The sequence below is a fragment of the Brassica oleracea genome, chromosome C4, assembly GCF_000695525.1.
Source record: "Brassica oleracea var. oleracea cultivar TO1000 chromosome C4, BOL, whole genome shotgun sequence".
Taxonomy (NCBI): Eukaryota; Viridiplantae; Streptophyta; class Magnoliopsida; order Brassicales; family Brassicaceae; genus Brassica; species Brassica oleracea.
The window spans coordinates 8,725,777-8,742,027 of record NC_027751.1 but is presented as its reverse complement, the minus strand read 5'-3'; the positions used below and the strand labels follow the sequence as shown (position 1 = coordinate 8,742,027).

Here is a 16,251-nt window from a genome sequence, read left to right as displayed (position 1 = left end):
TGAAGCAGGATGCTCTCATTAAAGGCCATATTTAAAGCACTAATAAAAGGCCAGGACTAGTTGGCTAGTTGTCATTGGTGATTAAACTCATATAGGTTTATTATTTTTTGCATTAAAAATTACCCAAGAAAAAATGAATTTCAAAACCCATAAATAAATACTAGATAGTGCACCAATGTATTAGTAGTAAATAACTGCATATGATTATTTTTATAAAATATACCACCATATTCTCCATTGATGCCAGACAAACCGGAAAAAAAAAACAGAAATGATGATCATATCTCACTATTTATAATACATTTAAAAGTTCAATCCGTGTTTTTGTGACAACTACAATTGGAAACTATGCTAATTTCCTTTAAGAATATAAATGTTATTGCGACATTTTTTTTTTGCTACGCTCTTTTGCCAAATTGGTCACTTGGTATAGAATGCAAAAACATTTAAAATGTATTCACTAAAATAGTCAGCTACGGGGTGGGGGGGGAAGGGGGAACTTTTATAGGTTTCTCTAATTTTCTTATGATAGATACGATCTCAATTTAAATTTGTGAAATTTATAGATTCATTTACTGTGAAGATTTCATGCAGATCCAATCTTTAAATATTTTGCAGTGCTAGAAACGGCTTACACAGCTTAGCACCTATAGTCAAACTGGACCACCCTGCACCCCTCTCCCAGAATACACGAATCTAACATCATTCCTTTTCAATAATTAAAAGATATTTATTCTCTAAATATTGATATACGTACTCCAAACTACAAACCTATCCCAATTATTTTTGTTACCAAGATATAGATGAAAAGTTATGTCCCATGTGTAAACAAATTTATTTTCTAAATTTCATTTATCTTATCCTCATTACTAAAAAAAATTTTGGTTCGTAAATAAATCTGATGGTTCCAAATTTTAAACAGTTTCTTGTCGACTTTTGAGCTCTTTTTTCTTTATGATTTTTTTAGCTACATGCAGCTCAATATGTGCAACGTAGAACAAAAGGCCAGGACTAGCACAACAAAAAAGACTTAATTAACATCAAACTCTTGCAAAAGCAAACTAGCACAACAAAAAAGACTTGATAACATCATCATAACAATATCCTGCCATAACATACGAACAAAGAAACAATCCATCAAGGGATCATACATAAGTCATAATACATATTAGTCCATGAATTTCAAAACACTGTTTAGCATAATAGCACCCTAAGTCTAATATCTTACATAAATAACCTTCCATGGGGGAAGAAAGCAACCTGGTCTTCCTTACTCTTTTCTTCAAACGAACGACCAATTCACGAACATGAATGCTAAGCAATGGTTTGACTCATCGTCTTCAAGAACTTTCCACACTGTTGCCTGCTCGTAAGATACCAATCTCCCCATGCTTGATTCACACACACCCGCAGGAAGATGAGCATATCCCTACACAAAATAATCAAGATTCCGAGTCAGAATGATTTTTTCGAGAAAATGGCAAAAGAATCATCAAGTAAACAAAAAAAAACCTGTTGCATGATCTTGGGGAACTCAGAGCAAAGAGCTTTACGACCAGACTCGTCAAGGGTCTTGTCTAGCATTATGTCTTGAAGTGCTACAAGAGTAGTTTCCAGCATGTCTAAACCGGTTTGGTTTGCAAATGTGAAAACCGGTGAAGCCTACAAAAGAGATCTTGTCACACCCATCTCAAAAAATTGGAAAACATGTCCTTAGAAGCAGAGACATGTAGTCAGTCACTTACGTTTGTTTTGAGCGAGCAGCACAAGATTGCATCAGTGTGGCTCCAGAGTTGACGCAGCAATGTGTCATCACTGGTTTGAGAATCAGAGCCAAAGAGATCTGCACCAGTGTGAACTCTACAACAGCCAATAAGAATAGAGTTTAGACCAAATAAACACTCAGCTTAGATAGAAAACTAGAATGCTAACAAGTACCTGTAACTCCGGGAGATCCAACGGACCAGAGTGAGAGCTTCAGGGGAAGTGGGAGCAGACATTGGACTGATACTAGAACCAGGACGAGGAGCAATGGCTAGAGCAACCCTCTGTATAGATCCCACTATGCTTCTCACGTACTGACGTGCCATTGAAGCAACACTGTCTCTTGTGTGGTTATCAAATGTGAACTGGAATGCTATGGTCACTACCGACCTAAAGTTACAACCATTTGGGCCAGCTTCACTTCCTTGACGTGTTGATCCTTCTAAAGCCGATGCTAAATCCAACGTACGGTTCCCAGATGCACCGTTCTATATGACAGTAAGAGATTAGATTATTGCATCAGAATATATATATTTAATTAAATGAGATTTTGATATATTACCGGGGTTGATTTATGTTCAAGAGGTATGACTCGGAAACCAGAAGGAAGCAAAGGTGCATCATCAGCAAATGATTCATCAATAGGAGCAAAGACAAGCTGTGCACAACCTCCAACCACATTTTCATCAACACCGCTACAAAGCTGTGGAATGAATCAACGATCAAAAATGTCAATAAGAGAACCAACGAACTGTGACGATGTGAAACCATGAGGTCGGACCTGAAGCAAGTACATATCACGAGCTAAACCCATATCTTCAGGTGAGTAAGCATGACCTTCAAGTCTAACCACCTCAAGAAACTGAAACAAGAAAATCAAAAAAGGTTTTAGTGTTAATGAGGGAAGGAAAAAAAGTGAAGCTGTTTAGTCTTTAGTACCTCTTCATGTTCAACTGTCTGCGCAAGTGGGAGAATGACTTGGTTACTCGGAAAGCCACCAGCTCTAGCGCAAGGAACAGCAAAAGGACTTGCTCTGAGGGATGCAGCAGCATAAGCATCCACACCATAATCAGCCCATTCAGAGCGGTGTTCTCTAAGGAATCTAACCAGCACAGCTGGTGGGACGTTCTTGATTCAAGAAAAAGATGCAAGTTAGTTTAAACTAAAGACCAAAATATAGAAAATAAACTTATTCCTCTATCCAAGATGTACCTCCAATAGCATAGATGCCTTAGCACAAAGAACACCACTTCCAAAGCTTGGGAGGAATGAGCTACCGTAGTGAGACGGCCCACCAAACTTCCCAGGAGACAAGTTTATCATAACACTAATATCCTCTGCACCGTCATTACTACCCAATGGTGACCATCCATCATCCACAAAACCATTAACAGCATCATTGAATCCCCTGAAGTTTCATTAACTTAAAACAATTAGAAAGAGAGAGAAAACAACAAACTCTTGGCAGCAATAGAGGTGATACTTACCGACAGAGTTTTTGACTGAAGGTTCTTAAGACCGCAGGTTGACGCCCTCCACCGTACTGAACTTCTCCACTTGTCTCTTGTGCAATTTGCCTTACATGTCTCAGAGCCTGGAATAAATAAACCAAACATAAGAACCACAAACATTATCCCAAGTTGTTCAAGGTTGCTGAAACTTACAGCAACGGTCATTTTCTGAGCAAGAATCTTTGAAGATTCATAAAGAGGCCTCATAACTTCAGGGACACTCCAAGCCTAGGGAAATTGGAAAAGAACAAAGTCAGGAACATATTTACTAAACAGAACTGATGTGTTTTGAAACAATTTGACTTTGTGGCTTACATCCAAATCAACATGGTCAACAATGTGGACAATGGAACCACCACCATCGCAAGGACGGATGAGAAACCCGCTTGGTCGCATTTCAGCTCTCACAAAGCTTGAAGAAGGTGGCCCGTTGGGGCCACCAGTTGTAGAAGTAAGCGACCTCTCACATACCTGAAGACAGTGAGTGATAGGAAGCATCATGAAGCAGTTTCAAAAAATAGAAACCAAAAAACATAAAAAGTAGATCTAAATAGCTTACCACATAGCTACCATCTTCTAAACATGTGCTGTATCTCAGCGTCCAAAAGTCACGAGCTGCTGCTAAAGTTGTTGGAGCATACATCTGATAATTCAAAGGGACAAAAGCACGGTTTAAGTCCAAACCGTAGGTAGTCTTGTAAGGAAGTGCAACTAGAAGACTACAAGTATAGGGGCAGACCTGTGTGTATATAAGCTCGATAGTACCACCGTTTCCAGCAGGAATCACACTCAGAGTATCCACACATCGACAATCACGGAGCCAAGATTGACGATCTTTGAGAATTTCAGCAACCTACAGTTTTTTTGTTCAATTCAAGATTCTCATTTCTCCTGACTACATTACAGACACAAGTAAATGAAAACAAACTGTCACACTTTACCTTCATGGGTTCTAAACTCACGAGGCCGCAGGCACGTGCTGCAATTCCGCTGCAGTTGCGCGAAATAGAGACTATGCCAATAGAATCCGGACCAGGCTACAACCACATAAAAGAAGATTCATCAAAACAATATTAAGTTTATATTGGAACATAATAAAAAAAAAGAAACAGAAATGAGATTAATACCAACTTGCAGAGTTTATTACCTTCATACCAATCATCTGAACCCAGTCAACAGCAGTTCCTGTAGCCTTGGAAAGGAACTCTGCGAGGGCCTCCTCTGCTATAGAAAGGAGACTAAAAACCAAAAACATTTCAAAAAAAAAAACATGACAAAAGACTGAATATACAAATCAAGAAGCTGATTAGACAAGTGAAGCTCACCCAGCTGGGTTGTTAGCATCACGTTGCAGATGCTGAGGATGATTCGAGTTTTGTTGTTGATGTTGCTGACCACTTACGACCACAGACTCACAGCTGTTGTCTGTGGTCGTCCCAGAAGCCTGCATTCCAAAATAAAAGGTTACAACTATTAAGCAAAAAAATATAACAATATGATAATAGAGTTTTAATAGAGACAAAAGTTGAAGAGGTTACAGTGTGGAGTTGGTGTTTCATGCGGCCATTCTCATAGACCAAATGGGAAACTTGCTTCTGTAGACGATCATTCTCTTCCATCAAGAGTTTGTTCATGGCGTTAAGCTTTCTGTTGACAGTTTGGAGACGAGCAGCTTCTTTCCTCTGCTTCTCTCTACATCTAATATCAACAAATCAAAAGGAAGCATCAATATATTTGTGCCAAGATAAATTTAAATGTTGCATGTGTGATGTGAATAAATGATAGTCCATGAACAGTTAATGTATTTTCCAATTATTCATATACTTTTGACGGAAATAAACGTTACAAAACGAATTCAAAGACAAATTTAATTAGAAGTCACTTTCTTGTTTTTAAAGTTTTAACAGTGTCAAAGCTTATGCAGAACAAAGTTACCTGCTCTGAGAGATTTACAAGACATGGATCTACATTAAATTTCAAACCATAATGATCACTAACATCCAAAAATAAAGAATCATAATTTTCAGATAAAACCAATGAAGAAAAATTATTAAGCAAGGAAAAAAACAAATTTATATGTCTTCTTCATACACTTAAATACAAAAAGATAATATTTTGGTAAGAAAACATTCAATCAACCAGAAGAAAGAAAAAAAAGACAACTTAAGATTTAAAAAAAAATGTTTTGTTGTAACTTCACCTTCGGTTCTGAAACCAAACTTTGATCTGTTTGGGCTCGATGTTGGAGAGAATGGGAGACTCTCTAATGAGTTGATGTCTTCTGAGAGAGCTAGGCTTAGGGCACTCAGTGTAAACTCTCTCAAGAGCTTCCACTTGCTCCGGCGTGTACCTCACATACTTGCCGGAATCCAACCCTTTATCCGGCGACTCTCTGTGCATCGTGTGGACCATCATAGCTCAAACAGTGAGAACAAGAGTCGAATTTTGAAAGGAATTTAAAGAATAAAACTTTCGAGGACTCCTAGTTTTTTTTTTGGTTTAGTGTAGTTGATAGGTTCTTTTCAAGGGTAGGCTCTCTGGGTAGAGAGAGAGCCTCCACTAACGTTCATGGTGGGAAAAAATGAGTTTGAGATAGGAAAAAAAAAGAAGAGTTCCTTTTGGTTTGTTTATTATTCTTTTTTTTGTGTGATTCCTTCGGTTATATTTTGTTTGGTGGAAGAGAGAAAACGCCAGAGAGCAATGGCGAGAGGAAGGAGAAGAAGATAGATAAGAGGAGGAAGCAAAGTAGGGGTCTTTATCTCATGCGCCAATCTCGAGATCCTTTTAAGACATGTACAAAAAATGTTAAGCTGTAAAAGAAATTACTTTTTGTTTCTTTTGTGTGGCGCGAGAAGGAAGAGAGAGAGGACTATGCAAGAACACAAGTGCACAGAGGTAGAGGAAAAAAGAAAGATCTAGATGTAAATTGGAAAACCAGGTGGGTTGAATTTCATAAAAGCTTTTTTTTTTTACGAAATTGAATTAGTATGTGCTGCAAAAAAAAATCAAAAATGTTTTCTTTGTTATTAAGAGGTTTTTTTTTGTCAACCATAGGTCTTTTAAAATACTGATTATCTTAATGTTTATGCTCAATATTGTAAAAAGAGGAATAAAACTAGAAATGGTGTTGTTATGAACAAAATCATTAATCTTGTTTTGTATTGAATTAACAATTAATTAAATTGAAGGTTCAGCAGGATAAAAGGGGAAAAGACAATAAAGGTGAAAAGCCAACACACGCAAAACAGTCTCTGCAAAACTCAGCTGTTTTTTACTCTACCTAGAACAGTAATGATAAAAAAATGTAATATATAATTTTTTTTTTTTGAACAACATAATATATAATATATTAAATCAAAATTAACTAAATAAGCAGGCAGAGAGACGGGCCAATCTTTGTATTTTTATATAATTATTCGAGAAACAAAAAAAATGAAATTGTTGTCAGAAGAAAACGGATATTCGACGAAACGGGTCTCTCTCTCTGTGAGAAGGACATAACATGGTTATTTCTCGCTATGATCCATCATGATGGTGATGCTGATATATGTACTATGTACAATGTTATCATCATGTGTGTATGTACGTAGATATCTGTATGCACTACGTTGACGATGTTTCGATTGTTGCATGAGGAACATTGTATGGAATGTCACTGAGCGTGTGAGAAGCGTGAAGGGTCTTTATTTAAATAAAAGTAATTAAATTCTGCTAAAATGAAAACTGTTTCTTTTATGGAATAAAAAACAGAAGTGTTATTATTGTTTTTGGCTTAGCTAGTTCGATATGACTTCATGTCAAAATATATTTTCAGTCATTCGGTACGAATTCGATTTAGTTTTCATCGTTTTAGTTTTCAAGAAAGTCAAGAAAAGGAGAAGACAGGTGTGGCATTGTTCAGTACAATTTGTGTTTGGTTCTGTAACAGTCTCGATTCGGTATAGTAACCATTTGTACAGAATGAATGCCTGGACAAACGGCTAACTTCTTATAACTACAGCCACCGTATTAATATACGGTACGCAAAAATAAAATAATACGCAATTTAATAATAATACGGAGAGAGAAAGAGAGTAAACTTAAATGAAAGATCATGTGAGGTCTCATCATGAGTCCAACTTAGTGCATGCGCTTCGATTTTCAACATGGCAGATACATCCACGTAGCCCCCTATGTCTGTTTTTCGGTTCCTAGTTAAAACGTTTTTGTAATTAAAAATACAATCTGTCGAATACACCCAAATATATTATTTTCGAGTTCTATTCTTTTCATAAAAAATCACTCAACTCAATTAACTACACTACAATATTACGAGGTTTCTTCTCGCGCCACTCAAAACGTATTTCTTTTGCATCACGATGAGGTATAGTTCTACGACATGTATACGTCAAAGTGTATATATGAAACTACTGTACAAGTTTGTTTTTCTAGAATTCGGTTTTGATTTGTTTTAATTTCCGAGGCTAATCAAAGAAAATTAAAAATTAGAAAAGAATGTTGGCCTGGTTTAGAAAATTTTCACTTTGGGTACTGTTGAATGGTAGAATATCATAAATTTTGCTACGACATAACAATGGTCTGACATATATCTTGATTTCGTAAAGTTACTTGATCACAAGGTAAAAATGTGAAAATACGTTTATATCACTAACAGAATAAATCAGTTTCTGTGTTACCAAGTTACCAAAGATCGGAATTTAAATGACTTGGATTTACAAAACTACAGAAGCGCACTGCAAAGATTTTAAGCAAAAAAAAAAAAAAAAAAAGTTACCAAAGATCGGAATTTAAATGACATGGATTTACAAAACTACAGAAGCGCACTGCAAATGTAACGAAAACAAAAGAAGTAAATTAGTTACTACACCGTGTCACATGTATTTTCCAACAAGCGCATGCGTTGCCAAAGAAAATTTAGAGTAGGATAGAAGCAAAAAGGGAAAAGAGTTTTTCATTGTCCGATCTCAGACGCATCATCAATATATTTTAGTTATTCGATCATATATATATATATATATCAGCTTAGTTGGTTTCTTTTGATAATACACGTAAACGAATTGTACGTGTAAAAGAAAGATTAATGCTGAAAGAAAGAGCAAGAGTTTTCATAATCTGATTTATAAGCAATATGTATACATATATGTTAGTTATTCTATTATATATCAACGAGGGAAGAACATTTTATCCGTTAAATTTGATTCGATTCGTTATTCGTTTCGATTTGATCCGAAATTTCTGGATATCCGTAAACTTTCAAAGCAAAGCAAATACTAAATATCAATATCCGCTAAAATCGAAGCAAACCATAAATATTAAAATTTTGGGAAGTGGATATCCGATCTGATCCGTCAATATATAAATACATGTATATCTTGATTATATTTAAAGTTTTTAATGTATAAAATTATATAATTATTATTCTAACATATGATTGGATAAAATCTATTCACATTATTACTTATATAAAAGTATTACATAAAAGGAAGAGATAAACACATTTATGACAATTATAATTTTTTCTTAAGTTTTGTGTTATTATAACTGTTAACTAAGTTCAAAAAATTACAAAATATGTAGATTCACTACTTCTTTTAATTTTTTATAATATATATCATGCAAAAAAATATTTTACAAAACAAATTTGTATCAAAATTTTAAGATTATTTGTATTAATCAAAACATATGAGATATCTGTAAGTATTCGTAAATATTCGCAAATATCTGTTTATTTTCCGGATATCCGTTTTTCCGAATATCTGTATTTTTCCGAAGCAAAGCAAATAAAAAAATTGGATATCCGTGACATACAAAGCAAATCACAAATACTTTCAAAACCCCGAATATCTGATTTGTGCCCATGCCTAATATCAACTTAGGGTATGACTGGTTTTCCCGCTGCCACCCGCAAACACAGCTTTTGCGGTTGGTAGCAGTTGCTGGCGTTTTACGACAATCGCTCAAACCGCTTTAAACCGCTGCTCAAACCGCTTTAAACTGTTTCAAACCGCTCTAAACCTCATAATTACAAAAGCTGGTTCCAGCTAGCGTTTGCGGTTGCGGGCGGTTGCGGGAGGATAATTCTTTTTTAACAATATAAATACAAAAATAAATATATTCAATAAAAAATTTAAATTGGAACTATAAAATACTAAAATATATCTATTATATTTTAATTAATATTATAAAATTTAAAAATAAAAATATTTTCTATAAGTTTTTAAAAATTTAAACTATAACTTTTTTAATATAGTTTTTATATTTATTATAGTGTTATGATTTTTGATATTTTTATAATTATATAAAATGTAAATATTGTTAATTTATTATGTAACCACTGCTGCATTTGGTAGTTAACCAGTCATAAGTATCCCGCAAATGCAACAATTTCTAACTGCATAACCAGTCGTACAAATCTCTTAAAACCACTAGAAACCGCAACCACCCACATCCGCAAACTCCCGCAACTGCAACTGCTGCGTTTGAACCAGGCCATTAGCTGTTCATCTGAAATGGACTCATATAATTTTCTAGTGGAGGGATATGAAAAAAAATGATCTAACACTAATGCATTAGTAAAATACCCGCATTTTTTTTGATGAAATTTCAAATTTATTGAGTTGTGGAATAACATTTACAAAAGAATTGGCTAATTAAAGAATATGTAATCTATAGACCAAAAAACACAAGAGCTGTATAAAGACTAGGGAGCTACTTCAAACCATCTTCGCATTAAGCCTTCAAACTTGTGATTTGGTCCGTACTTGAGGGACGAGATACGATTCTGCATTGTTCGATCAATCGAACGGGTGATTTGAGCAGCTTTTGACCAAGGTTTTTGATGTCTCTGCCCGTTACGCTCCCTCCAGACACAGTAGATCGTCATCTGAAAAACCAATCTCACCAAAATCGAGTCCATAGGATGGAACCGGGTGTGGTGAAGTGACCTAAGAGCATCAGACCAGTCTGGATCCATTCGCTGACCCAGTAACCAACTACCCACATTGTCCCACACAGTATAGCTGAAAGGACAAGCAAAGAAAAGATAGTCTCTTGTTTCATCAAGTTCCCCACACAAAGTACAGTGTTGCGGCACACCTCAACTACGCATTATGTCTCCAGTAGAAAGCCTATTCTTTACAGCAAGCCAAGTGATGAAACTGTACCTGGGGATCCCCTGAGAGAACCACACCACCTTGCTCCAAGGCACAGGCTCATGCTTGATTCTAAGTTGTTGCCAAGTCTCCTTCGCAGAGAAGAAGTCTTTGAAATGATTACCCGAGTGCCTCTATAACCTCAAGTCCAAACTGTTTTCGATGAGAGGAACTGCTACCTCAGATATCAGGCGGTGGAGAGCTGGAAACAACCTGTTGTGTCCGTGAATGCTCCATCTCCCATCGTTCACACCATCACTGACTCGTGCATTACGAGGAATCCCAAAATGTATAGTGCCAGCATCTCCAGTGATATCAATGATCTTACCCTGGTCAAGCCAATTGTCAAACCATAAGAAGACTTCATTTCTGCTAGTAGCAACAACTTTCATGAAGGGATATGCAGTGTCTCTGAGTTTTAATAACTTCCTCCAGATCCAAGAGCCTTTACTATCATCCTTAACATCCCAAAAGGAGCTATCTCGCAACAAGTAATGCTGAACTCAAGAAACCCACAAAGATCCTACTAAAGTAAACAACCGTCATATAAGCTGCAGAGAGAAGACTAGCGATGAATCCCTGAGCCGCCTCAGTCCCAACCCTCCTTCATCTTTTGGGAAACAAAGTTCAGCCCACACTACCTTTGCTTTATGGGACTGGTGAGGAGACCCTGACCAAAGAAAATCACTGCAGAGTCCCTCTATCTCATTCAAGCATGCGACATGAAGGATGAATGCTGTCCAAAAATTGACTATGCTTGTGATAACTGATTTGATAAGCTGTAGCCACCCTACAAATGAGAGGCTCTTGTTTGACCAGACAAGCATCCTACTGCGAACCTTATCAATTAGTGGCTCATAATCGTGCTTGGTGAGGGTCTTAGTAGTCAGAGGAAACCCCAAATATCGAATAGGCAAAGTCCCAACACTGATTCCCTTAGCAACTGCGGTTGTTGTGAGGTCCCCTGAAGTATCTCTAGAAATAAAAATAGTGGATTTCGAAACATTGATATGAAGTCCAGAGACATTAGCAAACTGTTCCATGACCTCCATTATACCATCAAACGAACGAGCTTTACCATCGGAGAAGATAAGGATGTCGTCCGCAAAACTCAGATGAGTGATTTTAACACCTACACAGTTCGGGTGGTAGCCAAACTTCCCTGCCTCAGCTGCTTGGTCTAACATTTTGGAGAGGACATTGTTGAGTATAACATACATATATGGAGATAGAGAACAACCCTGACGGATTCCACGAGCGCTTGTGAAGAAGCCTTCCAGACTTTCATTGACGGCGACTGAGAACGAGGCTGTTGAGATACAAGTTTTGATCCACATGATGAACTGATCTGGCAAATTCATGGCTTTAAGAACAGAGGCAATGAAGGACCATTTGAAAGTGTCAAAGGCTTTTGCAATGTCAAACTTGATGGTGCATCTAGAGGAAGCAGTGGTCTTGTGATATCCATTGACCAATTCAGATGCAAGGAGCACATTTTCTAGGAGGAGACGACCCTTTATAAATGCACTCTGATTCGGTTTGATAGCTTCTGGAAGGATTTCTTTGAGGCGGCAAGCAAGAATCTTGGAGATCACCTTATACAAGAGATTACAGCATGCTATAAGACGATAATCCTTCATGGACTGAGCTGCTTCAGATTTTGGTATCAGCGAGAGGATGGTAGCATTGATACCCGAAGGCAAGAAGCCAAACAAGAAAGAAATATTGTATTGTTGTAGTAAAATCTTTTCCAATAACAGGCCACGCAGCTACATAGAATTCCTTAGTAAGCAAGATCTAGTTTCTTCCCAATCGGGTCTCCCTCTCTTTTGTTCCACCAAGTAAATAATGCTCCAACATAAGCAAGATCAGACAGCTCACAGTCATCTACAGCCTCTTGAAAATCCCTCATACCACTCTGATATGTGAGATAGTCCATAGCTCTAGAATGCTCCGCTGAAGCAAGTGTGACGTTGAAGTCGCCAATAAGGATCCATGGCATATCAAGATAAGAGTACGCCGTACGGGTTCCTCTAAGCTCCTCCCAAAGCTACCTCCTTGCAATCATACAGTTTGAAGCATAAACAGCCGAACAAATAAATTGCTCCCTAGTCTCTGGGATCTGGATTGCACATGTGATAATCTGAGAACTCATGTGCAACTTGGTGACCACCACCTTGTTAGACCAGCAGAACCAAATACGTCCCAAACTATGGTAATCATAGTTTGTTAAAGAATTCCAACCCGGCATTGCAACATTCAAGCACTTGAGATGGTTCTCCTGTTGCACTCTTGTTTCAATGAGACAGCCGAAGGATGGCTTCTCTACATGTATCCAACTGCGGACTGCTTCATGCTTGCGCGACATATTGAAGCCGCGCATATTCCATGCAAAAAATGACGTCATAACTTCCTAACGAAAGTTTTTTTGGATGAGGGCGGGATCTGCGCAAACTTGAGATCCTTTGAGCGAGCAAACGTCTTTTTAGTAGACTTCACAGCGTGGGTACCATTCTTGAGACCTCTATGAGCCGCCGTAGCAGATTTTAGCTGACGTTGAATGCTGTCGAGGCCCGTTTGTTCAATGGGATCCGCAACTATCTCCCCCTCCTCCGTGTCTGAACCCTCATCAAACTCTTCCTCACCCTCCTCATGTATGTTCGCAAGAGCTTGGAAACGTGAAGGAGAGATAGAGATTCCACCTTCTGCTTTATCTTCCACCTCTGCAGACGTTGACTCAACCAGCTGATCTTGCATTTCAGTGACCGCACTCTTACCATTAGCATCAGAACCGAGCTTGTCTGAGACAAGTACTCCAGACTGACCCATTTCAGCCAATTCCGCTTGAACAACCCCAGACTGACCCACTTCAACCAAACCCGCACCGAGGAAAATAGAGTTAAGCATATTATTCACTGCCACTCCATTACCTAGAGAGCATATGGAGTAAATTCCTCCAGCTCCTGCAGTAAATCTGAGACAGGGTTCTTTTCTAAACCCTGCTCTCCCTCCACAACCACAATAGCTAAGTCATAGCCCTTATATTTTTGCAAAATGCTAATGTTCTTCGCAGAACAATCAGAGCCCTTATGTCCCCATTTACGGCACACTTCACACTTTGGAGGCAGACATGGATAACTGGCTCCTAACACAACTTCAACTCCAGCTTTATCAATGTAGGTGATTATCTCCACCAGAGGCTTATGGAGATCTACCTCAACAAGGAGTCGAGCTACATCGAGACGGGTGCATTTTTCAGTATTCGGGTGAAGCTTGACAAAAGTTCCCACAGCGCGAGCCAAACACTTCAAACCTTTATGCGAGAACATTTGATTTGGAACTCCTTTAAGATCAACCCACATTGGGAGAGCTGACATATTAGGAGGATTCATGGCTGTTTCCGGAGACCACTCATGAACAACCAAAGGAACATCGGCAACGTGCCAGTACTTACGCTGAATGACCCTCGATCTCATCTAAGGATTATCAATTCGAAAAAAAACCATCTTTTTCTCAATGAACTGCACATCAATCCGGGAACCAGAGCGAGGAGTAGACCAGATACGGTTTACAGTTGCGTGGATGGAACCGACGTGAGGAGCATCACCCATGAAATAACCCACCACGAAGCTCTTCCAGAGGGGGTTAGGGTCCTCAAAAATCTCATCGGGGGTCTTCATTGAAGCAACACCATCAACAACGACAATAACCGGGTGAGTCGTTTTGCCTTGCTTCTTTGTCCAAACCGTTTTGGAGGGAGACGCAGCGGTCTGGAGATCAGAATCACTAAGGGGAGGGACAGCGAGAGGCGGAGGAGAGGAGGCGGAGGCAGGAGACAGAAGCTTTGAGGAAGGTGAGCCCGGCGGCTCGTCGCCCAAAACCTTAGGAGAAATCATCGATAAATGCTTTTTTAAAATAATATTATGCAAAGTATTAGCCCTATGTAATAACTAATGACTTGCATTTTACATTCTATCTCGGCTCGAATCCTCTGAAAGGAAGAGAGGTCTAGGACCCATGACACATTATACATTATGCAGTCCTCTTTCCTCAAAGGCTTTGGATGCTTTAATAATAAGGGAAGAATAAAAGTATAAATAGAGTTGGTATTTTGAGTTGCTGGAGAAAAAAACAATGTCAAACCTTTTAATTTGACAATATCTATCTTTACAAAATAATAATTGGCTTTATTAATATATATTTTTATTTATTTGTGGTGCCAACTTTTTATTTTAGCAAGAGGCATGGAGCATAAGAGTACCCCACTGGGCCAAGTCCACTTACTCTTGTTCCCATGTCACACACTACATACATTGCTTGATTTCCCAAGTTTTGAATGTTTTCTTTTCTTTTGTTGGTCTCATTTCCACCATTGATATACCTCTTTTGGAGCTACATATAACAGACATATAAATATGCATACATACAAATGGACGTGTAGCTCTACGCATGTATTTCGTTTCATGTTTCATTAGTTTCATTTTTGTATGTTTTTTTTTACAGAACATTACAAGAAAACATCGTAATTCTGACGGACATTCTGACAGAAAATGAGATCTTCGGAATATTCCTAGGAAATTTCTAGGAACAATATAAACCAATAGAAATACATGCATAGGATATTCTTTTTCCTCGAATTAATGAAATATCCGAGGAAATTCCGACGGATATTTTAGTGTCCGTCGGAATTTCCTCGGAATATTTTCATTTAACCGGGCAAACCAGCCGCGAAATATTTCGCGAAAATTGAAATTGAAAATACCGAGAAAATTCTGACGGATAGTTTCCGTCGGACCCTAGGTTTTATAAAGACGAAACACTTCTTCTTCCCCATTTCTCTCTTCTTCCTCTCCGGCTCCTCTCCCTCCTCTCCGGCGATCTCCCCCTTCTCTCCCGACGATCTCTCCGGCGAATCCTCTCTAAACCTACACAAATCATGTAAGGACCCTATCCCGCTCTCTTAGGTTCTAGTTGTTAGGTTTTTGTGTAGATTTGATGATTTTAGAAGTTTTTTGAAAGATTTTTGTTAGGGTGATTGGTTAGGATTGTGATTTGGTTGTATAATAGGTTTAGAATTAAGATTTGGTTGGATAATTTGTTGTGTTGAATTGATTTAGAATTATTTTTTAAATTTTTTCTTATTTTTTTATTTATAAAATCAATTTTTGTATATAATTATTGTATATAAATTCGATTTTTGTATTTTACAAAATGTTTTTTGTATATAAATTCGATTTTTTGGATTTTACAAAACATTTTTTGTATATAAATTAGGTTTTTGGATTTATAAAAGATGATTTCATATTTATAAAAATATTTATATTTATTAAAACTAATTTTGTATTTATAAAACATTTTTTTGATTTATAAACACTATTTTATTATTTTTTGTATTTATAAAAACTATTTTTAAATATGTTTTTCAATTAATATTTATTAAAACTATTTTTAAATATGTTTTTTTAATTTATATATTTATTATAACTAATTTTAAATTTTTTTTCAATTAATATTTATTAAAAATATTTTTAAAAATATTTTTTTAAATTTATATATTTATTATATCTAATTTTAAATATTGTATTTTTAAAACTATTTTTTTTTAATTTACAGGTCTACTGGTGATCAGACCCGGTCTCGATCTCGTTGTGCCTCACCATGAGGTCGTAGTGGTATGGGGAGCCACTCTCAGGGTTCGTCCAGCCACTCTCGGGGTTCGTCCAACCACTCTCAGGGGTCGAGCAGCCACTATCGGGATTCTTCATTTTCCGCTCCGGTTTTTGCTCCCGCTGCTGCACCCCCTCCCGCTCTTCCAGTCGTTCCGA

General features: G+C 37.3%; 1 protein-coding gene across 1 annotated transcript; it reads right to left on the bottom strand.

The window, feature by feature from the left end:
- Positions 1–1,120: 1,120 nt before the first annotated feature.
- Positions 1,121–6,175, bottom strand: LOC106343033 (homeobox-leucine zipper protein ATHB-14). The gene is made up of 18 exons (XM_013782140.1): positions 5,476–6,175; positions 4,814–4,973; positions 4,601–4,719; positions 4,423–4,513; positions 4,217–4,312; positions 4,015–4,128; positions 3,835–3,918; positions 3,591–3,746; positions 3,429–3,503; positions 3,252–3,358; positions 2,977–3,172; positions 2,704–2,892; positions 2,546–2,626; positions 2,327–2,467; positions 1,939–2,252; positions 1,746–1,860; positions 1,513–1,662; positions 1,121–1,429 (listed from the first exon to the last, which is right to left on the bottom strand). The coding sequence occupies exons 1-18, from the start codon at positions 5,688–5,690 to the stop codon at positions 1,283–1,285; spliced, it is 2,550 nt and encodes an 849-aa protein (XP_013637594.1). The 5' UTR covers positions 5,691–6,175; the 3' UTR covers positions 1,121–1,282.
- Between the last annotated feature and the right edge of the window lie 10,076 nt (positions 6,176–16,251).

What these genes read in the sequence shown, in the direction of transcription:
- LOC106343033 (XM_013782140.1), bottom strand. Translation starts at nt 5,690, where the DNA reads ATGATGGTCCACACGATGCACAGAGAGTCGCCGGATAAAGGGTTGGAT. An exon ending in TAGAAGATGGTAGCTATGTG is followed by an intron (nt 3,747 to 3,834) that starts GTAAGCTATTTA and finishes CACTGTCTTCAG; the next exon opens with GTATGTGAGAGGTCGCTTAC. An exon ending in CTCAGAAAATGACCGTTGCT is followed by an intron (nt 3,359 to 3,428) that starts GTAAGTTTCAGC and finishes TATTTATTCCAG; the next exon opens with GCTCTGAGACATGTAAGGCA.